This window comes from Delphinapterus leucas, chromosome 10, assembly GCF_059928025.1.
Source record: "Delphinapterus leucas isolate spDelLeu-1000000601 "Yukka" chromosome 10, BTC_Dleu_Yukka2, whole genome shotgun sequence".
Taxonomy (NCBI): Eukaryota; Metazoa; Chordata; class Mammalia; order Artiodactyla; family Monodontidae; genus Delphinapterus; species Delphinapterus leucas.
This window is the reverse complement of record NC_143138.1, coordinates 102021293-102040117: the sequence shown is the minus strand read 5'-3', so window position 1 is coordinate 102040117 and position 18825 is coordinate 102021293. Positions and strand designations below refer to the sequence as shown.

The 18825-nt window shown below is 59.4% G+C and overlaps 1 protein-coding gene across 5 annotated transcripts in view; it reads left to right on the top strand.

Annotated features, from left to right (window-relative positions):
* FBLN2 (fibulin 2) overlaps nt 1-18825 on the top strand; it is a 74838-nt gene that overhangs the window by 13924 nt on the left and 42089 nt on the right. For 4 of the 5 annotated variants that reach the window (XM_030759415.2, XM_030759416.2, XM_022562538.3 and 1 more), the window contains exon 2: nt 10655-11973. In XM_030759415.2, the coding sequence (XP_030615275.2) occupies nt 10710-11973 (1264 nt within the window). In that variant the 5' untranslated portion in view covers nt 10655-10709. Of the gene's footprint in view, nt 1-10507; nt 11974-18825 lie in introns of those variants that run through there. The other variant, XM_089919792.1, reaches the window with a different exon arrangement.

Genomic DNA, 18825 nt, shown 5'->3' with positions numbered 1-18825 from the left:
GGTGGGAGGACATCAGACGAGAAGTCGTCGGCAGGCAGCACCACGGGCAAGCTGGATGCCTGTCTGGGGCCGGGTGGAGGGTATTGGGGACGCAGGCGGGGAGAGCAGTGAGCTCAGCCTTGGCCACGGGCAGGACGGTTTCTCATCACTCTGCCCAAAGAGTGTTTCTTCTCTCCAGAGTCATGACTTGTGGGGAAGGAAAATATCGCTCCCTCCTGTGCCAAAAGCAACATTTTCTTTTCTCAAAGGTTGATTATAAGTCACGGACATTCATCTGTGTAATTTTTCACCTGTTTATGTTGATAATGAGATTAGTGATTACATATGCAGGGTCACTTCTCACCCAGGGTTTAAGGAGCTTTTTATTCATTTTACTTATTTTTTCTTTATTAGCTAAGAGAGGGAAGGGAAGGGAACAAAACCTGGCTGTTGAACTGGAAGGACGATTTTCCCAGTGTTTTCATGAGCTCACCCAGGGAGGGTCCCCAGGGGCCCATGAGCGTGAGGACACGGGCTGCCAGCACCCTCTGTGCATTCCACCTGGGCCTGACTGCTGTCAACGCTTTGCACCCAGGGTTGGCCTGAGACCCGGTGTCCCTGTGCTCTGGACCCAGCCCCCCAGCCCCCCCCGGGGGTCTCAGGCCAGCCCCCTGTGCCCTCAGCCCTGCCCGCTCTCCCCAGGCCAGACTTGTCGTTTTGCAAACGATCGCATCAATTATTGAGATTTTTGCCCATGAGGAAATGAAGGAAAATCAGTATTTAACGGTGGAAGCCAGGCTTCATCATTTTTCTTGTGGTGATTTGTGATTGTTTTTCATATCCCTCCCCTCCTATCCATTTCTTCTGCCAAGAAGTCTCTGGCCTCTGCTCTGTTTCCTTTTTCTGGACTATTATAATAGGCTCTTTTCTTTTAAAAGTCTCTGCTCTTGTGAAAAAATACATATAAAAACATACAAAAAGTACATGGAAGTCAGTGTACACCCGCCCCCCATCGCCCTAACCCCAGCACCCTCCCCCCTCCGTGGTCTTTTCCCCATCTCCCCCCCCCCCCCCCCACCGCAGGTGCCGTATTCCCTCCGTGATGTTAAGGTGTTACCCAGCTCTGCGCTTCCTGGGGCTGGAATCTTCCTCTGCCTTCCTGAGGACTTCCCAGCGTGCTGTGGCCCATTGGTGCACTGCCCTCGCCCCGTTGGAACAGTGTCCACCCCGTCAAGACACTTTGCTACATTCTCTGGGGCCCTGGGCGTGGGTGACTGACTGACCGGTGTCCTCTTCTGACCTTGTCTCCTTCCTTAATTTTCATGCCCCGCGCCCCTTTCCCTCTTGCTGCCCACCTCACCTCCTCCCACTCCCTTCTTTGTTCCTTGCAATGCCGGCCGCAGTGGGTCCAGCTGGTTCCTGCCTCAGGGCCTTTGCCCATGCTATTACCTCTGCCTGGGATGCCTTTCCCAGTTCCTTGCACGGCCGCCGCATCTGCGCCAGGCAAGTCTCAGCCGAAGCGTCACCTCCTCGGTGAGGGCTTCTCTGCCCGCTCTTGCCAGGGGCGGGCCCCAGGCCCTGTCCCTCACAACCTCCTTACTATCTTCTTACTTACTTGTTCTTTGTCTCTTCTCTTCACCAGGATGTTGGCCACACGGGGGGAGGGCCTCTATGGGTCTTGTTCACCGCCACCGCTGTGGGGACTGGCCGGTAGCAGGTGTGTAATGAATATCGACAAACTGAAGGACTCTGGCTGTGCTCCCCTGGCCAGGCAGACCTGGCTTCATGTCTGCGCACCACCTTTTACTGATGGTGTGACCGGGGGCAGGTCATGTATCCTGTCTGGGCCTGAGTTTCCTTACCTGCAGAGCATGGTTAAATGAAATCAACATCCCTACAAGCTCTCAGGCCAGCGCTTGGCATCGTGTCGGTGCCAAGGAAGTGATAGTTAATATGAACCTGATCAACAGCTAAAATCCCTCCTAAGTTTCTGTGCCAAGAACACGTTTATTATTTTCCCCAGTGAATTAGATGACTTCCTCTTATCGTACGAGGAGCACCAGGTCATCCTCTAATTTCCCTTTTGGCCTTGGGTGCCAGGAAGCTGACCATGATGGGGAGGTCTCAGGGGCAGCTCTTGTTTCCTGTTGGGTCTTCAGTGCAGCACTGTTTTTCCTTTCCGCTCTCTGCTCTTTGATTACTCACTCTTGGCTCCACAGTGCACGTTTTATTACTTTTTACTGTAGTAAAATACATACAAAACTGACCCTCTTAGCCATGTTTTAGAAATTTTAATTTATTTTTGACTGCGTTGGGTCTTTGTTGCTGCGCACAGGCTTTCTCTAGTTGCGGCGAGCGGGGGCTACTCTTTGTTGCGGTGCGCGGGCTTCTCATTGCGGTGGCTTCTCTTGTTGCGGAGCACGGGCTCTAGGCGTGCGCGCTTCAGTCGTTGTGGCATACGGCCTCAGCAGTTGTGGCTCGCGGGCTCTGGAGCACAGGCTCAGTAGTTGTGGCGCGCGGGCTTTGTTGCTCCACGGCATGTGGGATCTTCCCGGACCAGGGCTCGAACCCGTGTCCCCTGCATTGGCAGGCGGATTCTTAACCACTGCGTCACCGGGGAAGTCCCAGAACGTCCTTTTTAAGGCTGAGTAACATTGCATCGTGTAGAGAGACCACATTTTGTTTATCCACTCACCTGTTGATGGACACTTGGGTTACCTCTGCCTTTGGGCCACTGGGAATAACGCTGCTGTGAACATCGGTGTGCAGATACTATTTTTAGTACATTACTTTCTTACCTTTCTGAGCCTGGGGCGATCTCAGCCCAGATTAGGAATTAAAGCTAGGTTTGGGGATCGTTTCTAGGAGCAGACTCTCTGACCTGCTGTTGCAGGGGTGTGTGTGTGTGTGTGTGTGTGTGTGGCAGAGCCTGTGCCCCCGCTGGTGCCTGGGCTGGTTCCTCCTCCTGGTGCACTCGTCCCCCAGCTGCTGCTAGTGGCTCACACCTGCGCGCGCTTCTTCAGACGCCCTTGGCCGACAGGTGTTGGTTCACCGCATGGGCCCAGGAGGTGATCCCCCCGCTTCGTCCCACTGCCAGCCTTGGCCAATGACCCACTGATGTCCCTGAGTGGGATGAGCCCTGGGGTGCCAGTCACATTGCAGAGCCCCGCCCCCCCACGTTGCAGGCTGGTGTCGGACTTCAGCTGAGATCACATCTTTGCCATCCTGTTTCCCGTTCCCTTCTCCCAGCGCTTCTCCCAATAAACCACATGCTCAGAACCCCACCTCAGGCTCTGCTTCTGGGAGGTCCCGGCTTCAGACAGTGTGTAATTAACTCGAGCGTCCCCTCCCGTGGTTGTGCGGCTGTGGGGATGCCGCTGGATTCTGATACGATTGACCTTTGAGCCTACCTGGGTGGGAGCGGGCTCCTTGGAGGGGGCACGATTCCCAGTGTCTGCCACTTACAGGAGAGACAGGTCCTAACCCAGGAAACCAGGCCGTTCAGGCAGTGGCTTTGGTCCAGGGGGAGCAGGAACTCCTACCTCCCCTGGGCCTCCCTCCTTTGTGTGTAGACAGGAGAGGCCCAGGAGGGTTCCAGAGGATAGAGGGGAATGGGGGAGCACAGTGATGCCGATGGAGAGTGAGCGTGGACCAGCTGCCGTGGACCAGTGATACCCCGCCATCAGGCCCAGGTTCTGATTTTCCTAGAGAAGTTGGGAATCCAACTTAGGTGTAAAATGTTCTGATTTTAAGTGTTATGACATTAAATCAATTATAAATTAATAGCATCGCAATGTTTTAATAACAGCGACTAATTTCAAAAGTGCCGTGTGGGCCCCCAAACACACTCCATAGACAGACGGCCAGGCGGCTGGTTGGTGACCACCCTCTGGCTGGACTTGGGGGCAGCGGGCAGCCATCTGGGCAGGCTTCTGGGAGAAGCTGGGAGCGGCACTGCCCTCAGAGGTGGTGGCCGGCGGGCCAGGTGGTCTTGATGACTCGTGTGCTTGTAACTGGTGTGTCTACAGGGTCCTGAGTGTCTATATCCCTTCTGTCATCCCCAGCTGCTTGAGAATCTGTGTTTGGCTGTAGCTGCCTCTTGTTTAAAAGATAGATCCCCTGCAAACATTCTTAATGTTTTGAAACCACACCAGCACCAACCTGAGACTTTGTTCTTGTCTGGGGCTGCCCAGTAAAGATGTAGGATGCCCAGTTAAATTGGAATTTCAGAGGAGTGGTGAATAAGTATCTCCCAAATATTGCACAGGACATACTTAATGCTAAATCATGATGCACTGTTTATCTGAAATTCCTCTGTAACTGCATGTCTTGTATTTTTATTTGCTAGCTCTGGCAAGCCTATTCTTGTCAGAATCAGAAGGCTCAGAGAACCAGAGAAAGGAAGAATTTCCTTAACCTTGTGATTTGGTGTCACATGAGGCCGGACCCCGGTCGTGGTGGCACTGGTGATCAGTCAGTGCCCCAGGGCCATGAGGGGGGCACCAGGGTGGCCTTGCCCACTTGGAGAGTTTGCTTCTGGGGCCTTCTCGGGGTGGCCGCTGAGGTTCATTATCAGGACGGGGTCACTTACTGTAGGGACGTGTATCTGTGTTTGCGGGCGGGAGCAGTGAGGGCGGCAGAGGTGCGGTCAGCTCTGATCGCCAGCCCCCCTTGCCCGGGCGCCCTGGGGTGGGGGAGGGAGGGAGGATACGGGACGGTGGGCGTGTCTTGCACAGAGCCCTCAGCCTCCTGTCTCCCTGGACACTCCCGGGAAGAGACCCTTGCTGAGTGTGCCCCTGCCCCGTCCCCCCACATCCTGGTTGTGAGACACTGACCCCGGCCTACGTGAGAAGCCCGCTGCCCCCGCCCTAGCAGGGGTCTGGCCAGCCAGGGCCTCCGCCACCTGCCTGCTCCTGCCTTAAGCTTGCTTCAGCTCCGCACAGCTGGGTGCACCTCGGTGTGGTGTTGGGGGCTCCCATCTTCCTTCCCGTCTAAGGCTTGCTGTCTCCGTCTCTTGGTTATGGAGCGTGAAGCCCGGAGAGGATGCCCAGACGCCCATCACCGGCTTTCACTGCTGGGCACAGTTGGCTGCGTGGCCTTTGTTTCGTGCTGAGTGTGTGAGGGCACATCACAGGCTTGGTGGTACTCAGAGTGTCAGTCTTTCAGAAACACCACCGTCTGCAGCTGTCGGAGCTCACGGAATGATGCTGTTCCTTCACGTCCCCTGGCCCGTGGCCCATCTCGGAGCCCGGGGAGCCCGGTGTCTCTCAGCTGTCTGTTCGCTCCAGGTCCGAGCGGGAATCCCGCACGCGGTGGCTGTCACGTCTCAGGCCAGTGTGAACCCAGCACAGCATCTCCTCTGCCCACGTTTGCTGTGTGCCGAGGACTCGGGGCCTTTGTCCTTTAGAAGTTCCCCCCTGGACTCTCTGCTGGGGCTGCTTACTTGGGTCCCAGTGCTTGCGGGTCCAGCTGCCGCGGGACCAGCGGCCCGACACCTGGTGGTAGCGGTGTATTTGCTCAGGGGTTTAGGCAGGTGTGTCGTTGGGGACCCTGGTGGTATTTATACTAGTCTCCGGTCTGATGGGGCTGTCTGAAATGGCCTCATTCACATGCCAGCGTGTGACCAGCGGGAGTGCACACTGGGCTTGCAGGGTCTCCCGGGCAGGGTCCTCACCCGTTTTCCTGGTGGCTCAGGACTCCAGAGACCAAGGTGGAAGCTTGCCAGCTCCTGTGGGGGGGTGTCGGCGTCCCTCTGCGTCCCCTGTGGGAGTGGTCACCATTCTGAGTCTCACTGGTTCATGGTTACAGCCCCCTGCCACCAGTCGCAGCGAAGGGGGGATGGGCTTGTGGGTTGGCTGGATGTGTTCGTGCCCTCACCTGAGCCCTCTTGCAGGCTAGTGGGGCTCCAGCGGGAGCTGTGGCCATGGGGGAGGGGGAGGAGCCATCACCAAACCCCTGCTCTGGAGGGAAGGAGCAAGGGAGGTGGGGAACCAATACCCCAACCCCTCTCCTGCCCTCTGAGCCCCTGTCAGTGGTGGCCCCTGGGCACTGCGGGAGCCCGGGACCGCAGTCTGAGGAGGGCAGCGCCCCTGTCCCTGCCGGTGCAGAGCCAGGTGGAGAAGGGCAGGGCAGGGAGTGGGTCTGGGGGCCGGTCACCGGCCTAGTGGCCTGTACCCATGTCCTGTGTCCCCTCCACCACTGGACAAATACCCAGTGGCCACGTGGTGCAGAGTTCTCAGGGAAATGCACGGGGCAGGAGAGCTCGGCACTCACCCTGCACGCACGTGTGGCCTGCTTGTGTACGTGCCCCTCTCCTGGTGTCCGCTCCAGGGCTCACGGAGGCCAGCTGGCACTGTAGCAATCGTAGTCTTGTTAACGTGCGTGCATTACCCAGCTTCGTTCATCCGTGGGTGTCAGGAGATCCTGGGGGTCTTTCTCTGCGTCTGCCGGGTCCCCGATGAGCCCCTACCTCGGAGTGTGCGCCCCGTGACCCAGCCTCAGGCCCAGCCTCAGGGGTCTTTGTCACCACAGTCTGCCTGCCGGGGCTCCCCACTTCAGGGAGGTCAGGTCCCCTTTTTCAGCCCCTCCCGTCATGATTCCTCTTTTCATATTGGAGGGGGGCCGATTTGCAGAAGCCACACGTTCAGGGGGCCACTTCCTGCAGGGGCCGTGGGAAACAGCAGCTGGAGCCCCCCGGGAGGGGCATGTTTGAATCTGAGAACCAGCAATGTAGAGATTGTGCCCTCCTACTTCTCACTCGTATGCGTGTTCCCAGCCCCGCTAGCTTATCTCCAGGGACGGGGAGCTCCCTCCGCACCTGCAGCCTGGTCTGACTCTGACCTGGAGAAAGCTTTCCCCACGTGGAGCTGAGGTCTCTTGCCCTTTATCCTCCGTACACACCTGAGGGGCCATAACCCGTCCTGAGCAGCTGGGGAGATGTGCCAGGCGCCCCTGAGGCTGCTCTTCCCCAGGGTAGCCACCCCAAGGGACCCAGCCCCTCGCCACTGGGCCACCTCCTGCAGACACATCCCAGCCGGCCCCATCCCTCTCGAAGGTGGGTGCTCCCCCTGCAGACTGACGGGGATTCTGAGCAGCATGCAGGGACCCGGACTTCCATTTTCCCAGCTGGAGACCACAGTGGGAATGACCATGGGGCTCCCAGTTCAGAGGTGAGCCTGGGGGGACCCAGAGCTCAAGCACGTCCAGCCACGTGTGAATGAGCAGAGAGTCCATGGCGTGCTTCGTGGGGAACCGGGAGGCCACACGCTGTATGACACCTCAGGGTGGCTGGGGCTCAGGAATTTTCCAGAGAAGTAAGAAGCTGGAATTTTCACGTGAGCATTTCCAATCTGTAAGTGCTGGTTACTAATTGAAAAGTAAAAGCTCACTGTGTGGGGGGCTTCCCTGGTGGCGCAGTGGTTGAGAATCCGCCTGCCAATGCAGGGGACACGGGTTCGAGCCCTGGTCTGGGAAGATCTCACACGTCGCGGAGCAACTAAGCCCGTGCGCCACAACTACTGAGCCCGTGTTCCACAACAAGAGAAGCCACGGCAATGAGAAGCCCGCGTACCGCAACGAATAGTAGCCCCCGCTCACCGCAACTAGAGAAAGCCCGCTCAAGCAATAGAGACCCAGCGCAGCCAAAAATAAATAAATTAAAATAAATAAAAATTTAAAAAAAAGCTCACTGCGTGGGACACACAATGCATTCGTGGACTAGGTAGTGCCCATGGGCCCCAACTGTGACCTAAGGTGTGGTAGAGCCTCTCCGCTGTGTACAGATGCAGAGCTGAGAGGCTTAGAGGGGGCAAGGGCCTTGCTCAGGGTTGCACAGCAAATGAAAACACCAAGCGGGGGGCTGATGTTCTTTGTCTTTCCTCCGGGCCTGGATTCACATGGTTGTGGGCCATTTGTGACGGTAGGGGGTCCAAGGGCCAGGCCCCGCTGGGAGCCCTGTGTGGGCTGTGGCGGGAATACTGCCTCCTGGATGCAGGGTTCCTGTGAGTGTGTGATGAGGAGGAATGGGGGGCACGGGGGGAGGAAGCTTCTTTCTTAAATGACACTGTTGAGGGCAGACTGGAGGGAGGGCCTTCGTCCCTCCCATTTCCGTGGTTTGTCATGGGGATCTTGGGCCTCTGTCCTACGGGGCCCTCCACCCTCCTGAGGCGGCCGTTCAGCTTGGGGGGACGTGCGTGTCAGCTCTTGTCCAGAGACCCCCCCCTCTCGCCTCTTTCCCCGCCCAGCACAGGCTCTTGTCCCTGGAGGCGCCCTTACCATCCTCACCCGGACCATCTCTGGGCTTCTCAAACTCGACAAGGCCCAAACCAGGCTGCCCATCTCCCATGCAGGCCTGTGGCCCTCCTCCACGGCTTTCCCTGCCTCAAGAAGCCCCAGCTTTGTCCTTCCAGGTGTTCAGGCCCAAACTTCTGCTCATCCTGGGCTCCCTTCCTCACCCCCACCCAGGCCGTCAGCACATCCCGCCACGTCCTCTCCCGCTGCCCATCTCTTGCCCACCTTCCCATTCTCAGCACGGCAGCAGACGAACCCTTTAAGTAGAGCGTCCCATCAGGTCATTCCAGGCTCCAGGGCTTATCTGGGCATTACCACCCTGGCCCTTGCCCACTGGTTCCGCTGTAGTGGCCCCTGCTGCTCCCCACCTCCCTTGTGCAGTCCTGCCTCAGGCCCTTTGCACTTGCTGTTCCTGCCACCTGACATGCTTTGCCTCCAGACATTCATGGGGCTGTGTTCACAGATTTGCTCAGGCCTCAGCTCAAATGCCACTTCCTTGGAGAAGCCTTGCTTGACCACCCTGGCCAAAATAGGCTCTCCCACACCCCGGCCTCTTCCTGTCCCGTTTCCTGGCTTTCATTCATTTATGTCTTCATTGTCCTCATGACTGCCTGGCGTTCAGTAGCCTCTGGAATTGCTCCGCGCACCAGAGTGCCAGTGCTGGCAGAATGTCCATGGGGCCTGCCTCACTTGCTGGTAAGCCCCAGTTCTGGAGGGTGCCGGCTTGGAGGGCCTGTGCCCTCAATCCTGGCTGACTGGCCTCGGAGGCAGACCTCCTCTCCTGCTGCGTGGCCGCTGAGTTGCTCCGTCACTGCCCTGCCCGACAGGGTCCTTGCGCTGCCGTCACACTCTGCCCAGCTCAGCCCGGAGGCGGGCAGCACGATGGCTGCTTCTTTCTCCTCTCTGTTAAAGACTTCTAAGAAGTTCCTGTTATTCTATTTTTTAGGTTTGAAATTTACAAACTTAAAATAGTAGAGATCTCACTTTATTGTCTTTTTTTCTAAATCAGACAATCGTTGCAGTGACTGCAAATGATGGCGCAGCTTCGGGGCCGGGAATGGGTGGAGAGGGAGCCCTTGTCTGTGACTGAGGAGCATGCAGCCCAGGGGTGCAGGCCTGACCCCGAGTCACGCGGGTCCCAGGGCTGTGGGACCGGCGACTTTTGCGAGGATGGAGGTGGGGGGAGGAGCGAGGACAGTGAGAAGGTGACATTTGAGCGGCTTGTAGGGTAACAAGGAGGGGCTGCGGGAGGGTCATGCCAGGGCCCCTGGAGGGAGGGTTAGGGTGGCTCGCACAGGGAACCCAGACTGTTGCTTCCTGGTTGGGAAGCCAGGAAGCCGTGCACATTGGGGTCAGCTGCTTTCAGATCACAGCGGCTTTGCAGAGAAAGGGCAGGAGTGGATGGCGGGGAGGGAGGTGGCAGGCGTGTTCCAGGGCAGGTGGGGGTACAGCTCGAGCCAGGGCGAGGCTGCGGTGGTGGAGGGAAGTGGGCAGAGGGCGGAGAGCTGTTCACGCAGCTCAGTGGGTGGGCGGGACTTGGTATGTGTGTGTGTGTGTGTGTGTGCGTGCGCGCGCGCGCGCACGTGCGGGGGACAGCGGGTGTCCAGGATAATTCTGGGAACGGTGGTATTGTTTGCTGAGGCATCTGAGGAGGTTGGCAGGAGGCTCCCCTGCAGCGTAACTTGCAGTGCAAGGGGATCTGTTAGGGGGTGTTCCTGGGCCCTGGGGTCCGAGGGCCACGGCAGGGGGCTTGGCTGTGTGCCGAGGCCTGGGAGGGCCTGGTTCCAGTGTCCCCTTGGCTATGCCCTCTGGCTGGCAGCCACGGGACTCTGGGTGCATGGCTGGGGATCAAGCTGGGTTTCGGGGGGAGATAAACTGTTTGGGTGCTGGTGACTGTGTGTGAGAGACCACCTGTGGTGTCCCGGCACATAGGTGAGGCTGTGGGTGAGACAGCGCATGCAGCTGTGCCTGGAGGGCTGTAACCTGGCCTCTGCATGCCTGCCACAGAGGACGTGAGACCCCGATGCCCCAGGCGTGCCAGCCATGTGCCTGGAGAACGCGTGTGACAGTGTGAGTGTGTGCGGGACCGTCGGCCAAGGGTCCCACCCGGGGACACGTGGCAGGTGAGAGTGGGGGTCAGCGGCCCTGGGCAGGGCCACGCTGGCGACTCTGTCAACACCTGAGCGACGGCAGTGCCTGTCTGTGCATCTGAGCAGGTGCGAGTGGGAGCGTGTGCGTAGGGATGTGAGGACGAGTGCATGCGTGTGAGTGAAGGTGGGGAGGCTGCCCAGCCGTGCGCACGTGCCGGTGTGTGTGCCAGGTGTGCACACATGTCCCCCTGTGGCCGCCACGTGGTGCTGATCCGTGTCCTTTCCGATTCCCCCAGGGCCTCGTGAGAGAGAACGGTTGATCTGGAGGCGACGCGTGGCTGGCTGCGGGGCATGGCACCACTCGCGGAGCCCGTGGGAGCCTGGCTGGCCGTGGCCGTGGCCCTGGCCCTGGGCCCAAGCCCCAGCACGGCGGTCCCGGGGCAGGACTGCACGGGCGTCGAGTGCCCCCCGCTGGAGAACTGCATCGAGGAGGCGCTGGAGCCGGGTGCCTGCTGCGCCACGTGCGTGCAGCAGGGCTGCGCCTGCGAGGGCTACCAGTACTATGACTGCCTGCAGGGCGGCTTTGTGCGCGGCCGCGTGCCCGCCGGCCAGTCCTACTTCGTGGACTTCGGCAGCACCGAGTGCTCCTGCCCGCCGGGCGGTGGCAAGATCAGCTGCCAGTTCATGCCCTGCCCGGAGCTGCCGCCCAACTGCATCGAGGCCGTGGTGGCGGCCGACAGCTGCCCGCAGTGCGGCCAGGTGGGCTGCGTCCACTCTGGCCGCAAGTACGCCGCTGGCCACACAGTCCACCTGTCGCCCTGCCGGGCCTGCCACTGTCCTGACGCCGGCGGCGAGCTCATCTGCTACCGGCTCCCCGATTGCCACGGAGACGCCGCCCCTGGAAACTTCTCTGACGCCGAGGAGGGTGACCCTGAGCGACACTATGAAGACCCCTACAGCTACGACCAGGAGGTGGCCGAGGCGGAGGCCGCGGCGGCCCTGGAGGGCGAGCTCCAGGCGGGCGCCGGGGGCCCGGCTGCTCTGGGAGCTGGGGGTCAGCCACCTTCAGCCATCCAGGCCACCCGCTGGCCGGCTGCCCTCCCCAGGCCCACGGCAGCTGCCGCCCTGGGTCCCCCAGCCCCAGTGCAGGCCAAGGCCAGGAGAGTGACAGAGGACAGACAGGAGGACAGAGAGGAATTGACAGTCAGGGAGCAGCCGGCAGCAGGTGGCCCCAGGGGCCTGGATGGACAGCCCACAGCAGGTCCAGCCCCTGGTCTCCCTGTCCAAGAAGAGGCGGCAGAGGCCAGGGCACGGCCCGAAGAGAACCTCATCCCGGACGCCCAGGCCACCCCCCGCAGCGCCGGGCAGGAGGGAGCTGGGCCCATTCCAGCGTCAAGCACGGCCAGTGTCCTCGCATCACAGGCCACGCAGAGCGCTCCCGAGGGCCCGGCAGAGCCCAGCACCCACGCCATCCTGACCACACCTCACCAGGAGGCGGCCCGCGTCCCACCCACCCAGGAAGTGCCCAAGCAGCCACCGGTTCTGCCCCGTTCTCGGCCAGAGGAAGACACAGACCCCAACTCTGTCCATTCTGTCCCCAGAGGTGACCCTGAAGGTAAGCCTGTTTCCTGGTTTCTCCAGGGACACTCATCCCAGGGAAGGGCAGCCTCGGGGCTCTGTAGCCTGGCCCAGGTCTGTGCACAGCTGCCTGGAGCAGGGGAAGCTGGGTCTGCGGGGCCAGGCCAGGGACAGCCAGCGCCATCCCCAGAGCTCCGGGCTGGAGGCTCTGAGATGGAGCTTCCTCCTGGCTCAGCTTCTGGGGGTAGCATGGTGGGTGGATGGGTGGGGTCCCTGTCACGGTAGGTGCTGGGCTACCTGATAGGGCTGTGGCCGAAGGCCTCTTACATGTACCTTATCAGGGCTGGGGGGCCCCTGCAGAGGGGTCCACAGGTGCCCTGGCAGGAAGTGGGAGCTCACAACCCTGATACAGCTGCCTGCTCACACCTCCCTGACAGTAGCCTCTGGGCATGGATGCTGGGCTCTTGGCCTCCGCGGTGGCAGCAGAATGGATGCAGGCTCTTGTGGGTCTGTCACCCCTTCCTGCCAGGGGTCCTGCTAACATACAAGTGGTTTCTGTCCCTCCTCTGCTCAGTACCTGCTGTGGCTCCCACCTACTCAGAGTAGATACTGAAGTCCTCTCAGGGGCCTCAGGCCCTGCACAGCCTGACCCTGGGGCCTCCCGGGCCTTCTCTTCACCCTTTTCTTGTCCCTTTTGGCTGTTGTAACAAAAATACGTAGACTGGGTGGCTGAACAGCGGACGTTTATTTCCCATAGCCCTGGGGTCGGGAAGTCTAAGATCGGTTGTCTGATGGGAGCCTGCTTCCTGGTAGAGCAAATGAGGCCACATCTCACCTGGGTTACATCAAAGGTGGAGCATCTCTTCTTAGAAGGGCACTAATCCCATCATGAGGCTTCCACCCTCAAGACCTAGTTTTCTCGCCAAAGCTCCGTCTCCAGATACCATCCCACTGAGGATTAGGGTTTTAACGCATGAGTTTGGAGGTGGGAGCATAAACACTCAGTGCCTAGCAACCCTCTCCCTCCGCACTGTGCTTAGCTGCACGGGCCTCCTGGCCCCTTCCAGTACTTCCCAGCCCCAGGGCCTTTGCACTTGCCACTGCCTATTCCTGAAGTGCTCTTCCAGGTGTCCATGAAGTTCGCGTCTTCCCTCCATTTGCTCTCTGTTCAAGGTTACCTGCCTAGAGAGGTCTGCCCTGACCACCCCAGTCAAAGAGCACCCCACCTTCCTCTTACACTGCTTTAATTCCTCCCAGTAATACCTGGCATTGCAGCACATCGTTACTTGTTTAATTTTGTCTCCCCCGGTGGGATGTGAGAGCCATGAGTGGAGGGACCCCATCTGCCATCTTCTCTGCTGTGCACACAGTTGGTGCTCTGTAAACATTGGGTGAATTAATGAGGGAATGGGGGGGCTCTCTGGCCACCCCTTTGCCAGTCATCCCCCCTCGTGCTAGTTCCCTGCCACCCCATGAGCACCCTACACTGTCATCCCCCTGTGTCCCACCCCTTTGCTCACACTCTTCCCAGTGAGCTCAGGCAGCACCGCTTCCAGGAATCCTTCACTGGGTCTTTGTGTCTTGTATGACCCTTCCTCCATCCCCACTCTGCAGCTCCCTGCCCCCACCTCTGAGGGAGCCCTAGGAGTTGTCTGGGTGTCTAGATATCTCTCTCCACAGCTGCGAGTCCATGTCTTGTTCAGTCCTGTGTCATTCACTCTGTAGACCCTTATTAGGTACCAACTGTGGACAGCCCCTAATGGGCCGCTGGGAGGCAGGAACTGGCCAGTGTGGTCCACAGGCTGTGAGTGGGGGCTGCCCGGGTGGCATCTGGGATGGTTTCCTGGGGGAGGGGGCTCGTGTGTCCAGAGCTATGGCCCTTGCTGGGCGTCCGCTGTGTGCTGAGGCCGAGACTGCAGGCTCCCCCAGCCCCCAGGCCCCCGCCCTGGCGGCTCCTTCCATCCTGCTCTCGGTGGACGGGCACAGAACTCGCCCTTGCTGAGCACCTACTAGGTGCCCAGCCCCATCTGTGACTCGATACGCCCACAAGCTGGGAGCTGGGCTCCTTCTCATTTTCAGCTGACCAGGTTGAGGGTGGAGAGGTGTGGCTCGTGGCGGCAGGGCGCGCCGTGAGAGGTGGCGGCGGGGACCAGGGCGGGGGGGGCTTCCGGGGGCTCCTCCCCGCCCAGCCCCGAGCCTGCAGGGGGCGGGGCGTGTGCGTGGGGCGGGGCTGTAATGAAGTCCACGTGTGCCCGGGCGGGCTTGCAGGCCTGGCGCCGGGGGATGGTGCGTGCAGCCTTCAGGGCTTCCAAAATAGACCCGGCCCTGGCCCCGGCCCCATCACCCGCCCCCTTGCTACCAGAGGCCTCTCTGTGGTGTGGACCTTGGAACCCTGGAGAGCTGCTTCGTTTTCAGGAGCCCCGGGTTCTTTCCTCTGCCCCAGGCTTTCTCAAATGGATTTTGGGGTGTGGCTGTTGGTGGAGGCCGCCTGGGGGTGGGGCCCCTGACTGAGTGCCCCTCATCCCATTAGAGGCCCCGCCCATGCAAAGCCCAGAGCAGGGCAGGGACAGGCTGTGCTTCTTGGAGCTCGGGGAAAGGGAGATGTAGGAAGTTGGGAGTGGTGGGCCGGCAGGGTGAATTTAAATGGGACCCAGGAGTTGGCCCAGGCCGTGTAAGCAGAGGCTGGCTGCCGTCCACCACCCCCGTCCATCTTCCCTGCTTCTGCTCACCCAGTGTCCACCTGACACCCACCAGCGCATGTGCTCTGTAATTCAGGCGAGCGGCTCTCCGCCTTGTGCCTCATTTTCTCCATCTGGAAGCGGCAGAGAAGGCCCTGCTTCCTGGGGGTGTTTTGAGGATTAAATGAGCTAACTCATTCAAACTCGGCATGGGGCCTAGCACTGCCGAGTAATTAAAAATGTTAACCGTCACTATTCACCATCTGTTCCTCGATCCACCCACTTAATTTCTTCAGCAGATAGGTGCGGAGCACCCTCTCTGCACCAGGGGCCGTCCAGTGAACCGGGCGGGCACAGCCTCTCCTTTGGGGTCTGATGGGGGTGGAGGGCGGTAATGGATGAGCCCACACAGATTTGTCCGTGGTCACAGCCATGCACACGGAGTGGGGAGGGTGGCCAGGGGATGCCTGGTGGGTGGGGGTCAGGGGCCCGACGAGCGTCCTTGGGGCAGTGAGGGCCTTAGAGCCTTCTGACTGCTGTTGTAGGGGCAGCCCTGGGGGTTCCCAAGGGATGAAGGGGCCCTCGGTGGGGAGGACTGGGGAGGTGGTAGCTTTGTCCTGCTTGCCCGTGGGGCCGGCTGAGAGGCGCGCCGTGGGGCGGAAATGACCCCCGGCCATGTTGCCATGGCAGCCCTGGGGCCTGGAGGAGGAGGTTTCCAGCCATTGCCCCAGGCCCGGCTGCAGTGGGGGTCCTGTCTTTGAGCCGGAGTTGTGCCAGGGATCCAGGCTGCCTCTGAGCATGTCCAGATGGAGCCTAATGGAAGCCACATGCCCGGCTCCCTGCCGGGGAGAAGGGCTCTGACGTCTGTCGTCCCTCAGGGGGCTTGTGAGGGCGCCTTCTACCACAGGGCTGGCACGATGGAGGGAGCTGGGGACCACCCCCCGCCCTCCTGGGCCACAAGGGTGGGAACCCGGGTCAGGGTTGCCCTCAGAAGATGCAGGTTCCAGCCCCTCTCCTGGAAAAGGGCTCCAGCAAAACCTGCAGGCCCCAGGACCCCGTGGCAGGAAAGGAGCCCCTTCCTCGGGGCCTCACATCACCAGATCCTGTGGGGCAGCGGTACTTGAACGGTTTGACGTTCTAGTTAATAGAGAAGCTTTAAAATTCAAATAACTGTATATTAATTGCAGACACCATATTGGCTTATGACCTGTGCCTGCACCATCGTAAGCCCTCTGAGATCACTGGCTCCTTTAATCATCACAGCCGCCCCCTTGGTGCACAGCAGAGGAATAGGGCCACTTGCCCACGGACACACATGCAGGAAGCGGTGGATCCAGGTGCCCGTGCCGTTTCTTCATGTCTTCACCCCTGATAGTCATGTCTGGTGCCTGGCGTGTGCAGGGGCTGTGACAGACGCCAGACGGACCGTGTTGCCCCTGCCCTCGGGACATTATGGTTTAGTGGGGAAGAAAACGTGGTAGTCATAGGACGAGGACCGAGGAATGGGGTGGTTGTGCTCTGTGAGCCTGTCTGGGGGATTGGACTCCCCTGGGGATCAGGGAGGTCTTCCGGGGAAGTGCTGTTTGAGCACAAGGAGCTGCTGACTGGATGAGAGGTGGGGAGCAGAGAGAAGAGAGTACATCAGGCAGAGGGCATAGCACGTGCAAAGGCCCTGCAGCTGGAGGGAAAAAGTTGGATTGAAAGGAGGCTGTGTAGCTGGTGTGAGAAGAGGCTGGGGAGTGGTCAGGGGCCAGGCCCAGGGCGATGGCGTTTACCCTCAGGATGAAGATCTGGGCCTTTCCCCAAGGGCAGTGGGGAGCCACTGCAGGTGTTAGGCAGGAACTGACAGGATCTTATTTGTGTCGTGCAGCACTTCCTCTGGGTGAAGGGAGGAGAGCACAGGAGCAGGCTCTCCCTGCCTCACCCTGCAGCACCAGGAGCCAGCCCTGGGTCTTCAGTGTCTGGGGGTCTCCAGGGTCCCCCAGAATCACTGGGTTGTGGCTCCAGGGGGCAGAGGGAGACCCACCCAGCCTCTCCCTATTCCCCAAAGGATTCCTACAGACCCTCCCCTCTCCTCTCCAGGCTCAGCTGTGGGAGACTTAAGCTTGTGTGGCATCTGAGTGGTCCCTGAGCGCAGCCTGGGGACCAGAGGGAGCCAGGCTGGGAGTCTGGACACCTGAGCTCATGTTCTGTGTGCCAGAATCAGCCACAGGAGCTCCTGGCTCCCAAAGCGGCCTGGGGAGGGGGCGCCCTGCGAGGAGAGCTTGCAGGTGGGCCAGCCGGCCCTTCCCCTCCTCACCCCCAGCCCACGGGCCTTGACCTGGGATGTCTGACTCTTTCAGGGCAGCGTAGGCTCTGCTGATGGCAGCGGGACCCGCAAACGAGGGGCCTGGGCTTCCCGCAGCCCCTACTCACCCGTGGTGAGTCCCGGGCCGAAGCTCACACGCGCTCGTTGTGTGACCTGGGGCCTGGGCCGCGATGCCTCTGAGCCCCGGTTTCCTCCCTGACCCCGCGTAGCCGGGGTTGGTCCTGCCTCTGTCTGCTGCTCTGCTAATGGTGCACGCCCCTGGCACCTGTCAGCTTCTTTCTGCAGAGCATCTTTGTAAGCACTCGGATTTTGTTGCAAACATTTAGAAGCTGGAAGACTTCACATAAATTCCAGCTTTCTGGCTTTTGTTGAAAATCGGCAGCTGCGGGCACACCAGGCCCATGTACCCTGGGCCATACACTGGGGGAGCTGAGAAGGGGCTGCCTGACTGTCAGACTTGCGGGGAGGTGGGGGGGCTCTAAAGGTGATAAAACCGAGGAGAGCTGGGTCCTCTGCCCGGGGGCATCTGTCAGGCACTGAGTTTCACCCTGTGACGACCTTGAGAGAGTCTGTTTGGTCGTTCTGTTTTATGGAAGAGAAAATGGCACCCTGAGAGGGGAGGAGGCTTTTCTGGGGGTCATAGTAGAGCTGGGCAGGGGGCCCCAGTCTCCCAGGGGAGGGGCTGGGCTCTTGGCTCCCATGGAGGACGTGGGGCAGGAGTGGGTCTGAGTGGCTTGTATCTGGGCCCCCTGGCTTTGGCTGCCCCAGAGCTTATGGCACTTGGAGGGGATGGCTGCATTTCACAGCTGCTCACCATAGAGAGGGTCTGGGGCCAAGGCTCGGCCTGTGGTGGGGTTCTTTAATTTTTAAAAACTGTGTTTCCTTCCTTCCTTCCTAGACAGCTTTATTGAGATATTGTCCATGTACCATAAAGCCCTCCCATTTAAAGTGTGCAGTTCAGTAGTGTTTGTCAGGGTCGTGAGAACATCATCAGAATCTAATTCTAGGTCGTTCTTGTCACCCTGCTGCTATGCCGGTAGCAGCCACCTCCCACTCCCTCCTCCCAGCCCCCAGCAGCCTCCAGTCTACTCCCTGTCACTATGGATTTGCGTTTTCTGGACATTCCTGGACATGGAATCATACAATATGTGGCCTTTGTGGACGGTCCTCCGTCACTGAGCATAACGCTTTCAAAGCCCCCTGCACGTTGTAGCATGAATAAGTGCTTCATTCCTTTCCATGGCGGACATTCCAGTGTGTGGATGGGCCCCATTTTGTTTATTCATTCACCAGGTGGTAGGCACTATGTTTGCACCTTTTAGCTTTTGCGAGCACTGCTGCTGTTAATATTCATGACATATTTTTGTGTGGACGTATGTTTTCATTTCTTTTGGGAATGTACCCAGGAGCAGAATTGCTGGGTCATCTGGGAACTCTGTGTGTGACCATAAGATGAAACACCGAACGGCAGTCCTCAGCGGCTGCCCCGTGTCACGTCCCCAGGCACAGCGCACAAGGGCTCCAGCTTCCCTACGTCTTCACCAGCACTCGTCATCGTCTGTCGTTTTGAATGTAGCCGTCCTGGCGTGTGAAGTGTGAAGTGGTATCTCACTGGAGGTTTAATTTGCACTTCCCTGGCGGCTAATGATGTTGAGCATCTTTTCATGAGTTTACTTTAGAAAATTCTAGAAAACACAGAATACACAAGTACACATTCCGTGGGCCATCAAAGTGATGACATCATTACTAAGTCACGTAGTGTGTGGAAGACTCCACTGTATGCTCATAGGAGAAAGGGTGTGAAGGAGGCAACCAGTGTTGCAGTGTTGTTCTGAAAATAATGTTGATCCCGTGGGTCCCTGATTAGGTCCCAGGGACCCTCGGGGCCTATAGGACCGCACTT